General features: G+C 57.3%; 1 protein-coding gene across 1 annotated transcript; it reads right to left on the bottom strand.

The window, feature by feature from the left end:
• Positions 1 to 1,857, bottom strand: NGA_0682000 (3-ketoacyl- thiolase peroxisomal; the record flags this gene model as incomplete). The annotated part of the gene is made up of 3 exons (XM_005852624.1): positions 1,706 to 1,857; positions 1,147 to 1,404; positions 1 to 849 (listed from the first exon to the last, which is right to left on the bottom strand). Coding segments are annotated over exons 1-3 (1,176 nt in total), but the record flags the coding sequence as incomplete, so codon positions are not given.
• Positions 1,858 to 2,386: the final 529 nt, after the last annotated feature.

Here is a 2,386-nt window from a genome sequence, read left to right as displayed (position 1 = left end):
CTCGTGCAGCAGCGTGGCGATTTGCCTGGCCCCCGTCGCCCCTAAGGGATGACCGATAGCAATGGCCCCCCCGTTCGGGTTTACCTTCTCCATCGGGATCTTGAGCTCGCGCACGCAGTACAGACACTGGCTGGCAAAGGCCTCATTTATCTCAAACACATCCACATCCTCCACCCGCAGCCGGGCCTGGGCGAGGGCGGCCGGGATGGCCACGGCGGGGCCAATCCCCATGATATCAGGGGGTACCCCCACCACCGCGGCCCCCCTCAAAACGCCCATCACGTGCATTCCCTGCGCCGTGGCCGCCCCCCGACTCATCACCAGCACGGCCGCTGCCCCGTCCGTCATCTGGCTGCTGTTTCCGGCCGTGGTGCTCCCGCCCTCCGAGAAGGATGACCGCAGGCCTCCCAGCTTCTCAGGCGTCGTGCCCGGTCGAATGCCCTCGTCCTCCCTCACCACCGTCACCTCGTCCTCCCCCCCGTCCTCCCCCCCGCTCGACACCCGTACGGGCACGATCTCCTCGGCGAACTTGCCTGCCTTCACCGCCGCCTCCGCCTTGGCGTGCGAAGCCGCAGCAAACCGATCCTGATCTTCCCTCGAAACTTGAAAGCGGGTCGCCACCTCGTCACTGGTCTGGCCCATAGGGATGGTGCAGTCCTTGCTGAGCGCGTTCTCGCTGACCCGTTCGAAATTTACATCGGGCACCGAGGTACTCATATCCGTCAGGGACATGCTCTCCACGCCGCCGGCAATGCCCGCCTCGTAGAGGCCGGACTGGATGCTGGCAGCCACCTGGAGGAAAGCCTGGAGGCCCGAGGAGCACTGACGGTTCAGCGTGCAAAGGGGTACCTACCGAGGGGAGGGAGGGAGGAAGGGGGAGGGAGGGAGGAAGGGGAAGGGAGGGAAAGGAGGGGGAGAGACCAGGTCTGTGAGCTCTGCGTCCTGGGTTTCCCAGCTTTCAACGGTCTGCGTTAGGTGATCGGCAGGAAAAATCGGCCTTTCTGCTTTGAACTTTCAAAGCCAACATACACTATATCTCCCGCAACATATTCCTTCCTTATCTACTTTCCTTTCTTTTTCCCTTCCTCCTTCCCTTCCTGCTCCTCTGCCTGCTTCCCCTCCGCCCGGCCCCACTTCCGGCGGTACCTGATACGGGATCCCGGCATAAAATTGAGCCATACGCGCACCCACCGCTCCAGAACCAGGTTGTAGGACGTTACCCACAACAATATCACCAAGCGTGGCTGCGTCGACGCCAGACTGCTTCACCACCGCCTCCAATACCGGGGCCAGTAGGTCGTCCGTGGTGGTGCTCTTGAAAGCCCCACGCTTAGCCTTACATAGCGGAGTGCGCAATGCCGAGACGACCACAACGTCCCCCCCGAGGAATCCCGGCCTGCTAGTCTGTATTGTGGAGGGAAAAGAAGACAAAGATCAGAAGACGGGAATCGTAGGCAATTCTCATAGACGCGAAGAGGCACACTAGCCCTGGACACAAAGAAGAACTGTATTCTGATGGCCACTTCAGACATCAAACACGTATATATGTGCGTTTCTTCCTGAGTAGCGGCATAAATGCTGAATCTTGTGGCAGAGTGCCGGTACGTTCAAAAGGCAAAGCTGCGTTGAAGTTGCCTTGTCCATCACGTCGACAAGAAAGTAGGCCATGAAAAACATCTCATTTATCACTTTACGAGGCACGCACCTTTTTGACCAGATGTCCACCAAGGTGCTCCAGCCGCTTGTTGGCTTGCGAAGTTTGTGTGCTGCTCATAGTTTGCTTTGGTGACTTTGGTTGCGGAGAAGATGAACAAGAAAAAGTGCTTTGCCTACGTGAATGAAGCGATGATCCCTATTTGGTGTAAGTCAACGATAGAGGCTCAATGATAAGCAACACATCCGAAAGTATGGTATTTTGTACACGTGTAACACTCCCTTTCGCGAAACGTGCTACGAAGTGGAAAAAATCACAAACCTGGGCATGGACGAGGGGAGGCCTAGCTTTGCCTTTTCTCACGTTCGGGCGGCGGGTGTTTCTCGTCCCGGAGACTCTCTCTGTGATGATGTTTCTCGTCCATCTTTCCTTCAAGGGGTGTTTCTCGTGCCCCCCCTTCAACCCGTCTTCCCGCCTTCCACGCCTGTGGGCCCCCTGCTTTGACGTCAATAATTCTTTGAAAAGAAACGACACTTTCGAAACAACCAAGATACCCGCAACCATACTTTTGTGGCTGCATTGAAGGCCACTCACTGCATTCATGAGGGTTGTGCCACATCGACACGGGTGTCGGCGGAGCGCTCTCGCGGCTGGACCGAGTATGGGCCTCTCTCTCTCTCTCTCTGGCGCTCGTTGCTTTTGAAGGAAAGACGCACGCACAGAGACTACTTG

Source organism: Nannochloropsis gaditana (genome assembly GCF_000240725.1).
Source record: "Nannochloropsis gaditana CCMP526 unplaced genomic scaffold scaffold1045, whole genome shotgun sequence".
NCBI lineage: Eukaryota > Eustigmatophyceae > Eustigmatales > Monodopsidaceae > Microchloropsis > Microchloropsis gaditana.
Note: the sequence above shows the minus strand (reverse complement) of the source record. Positions and strands in the feature narration are given on the sequence as shown.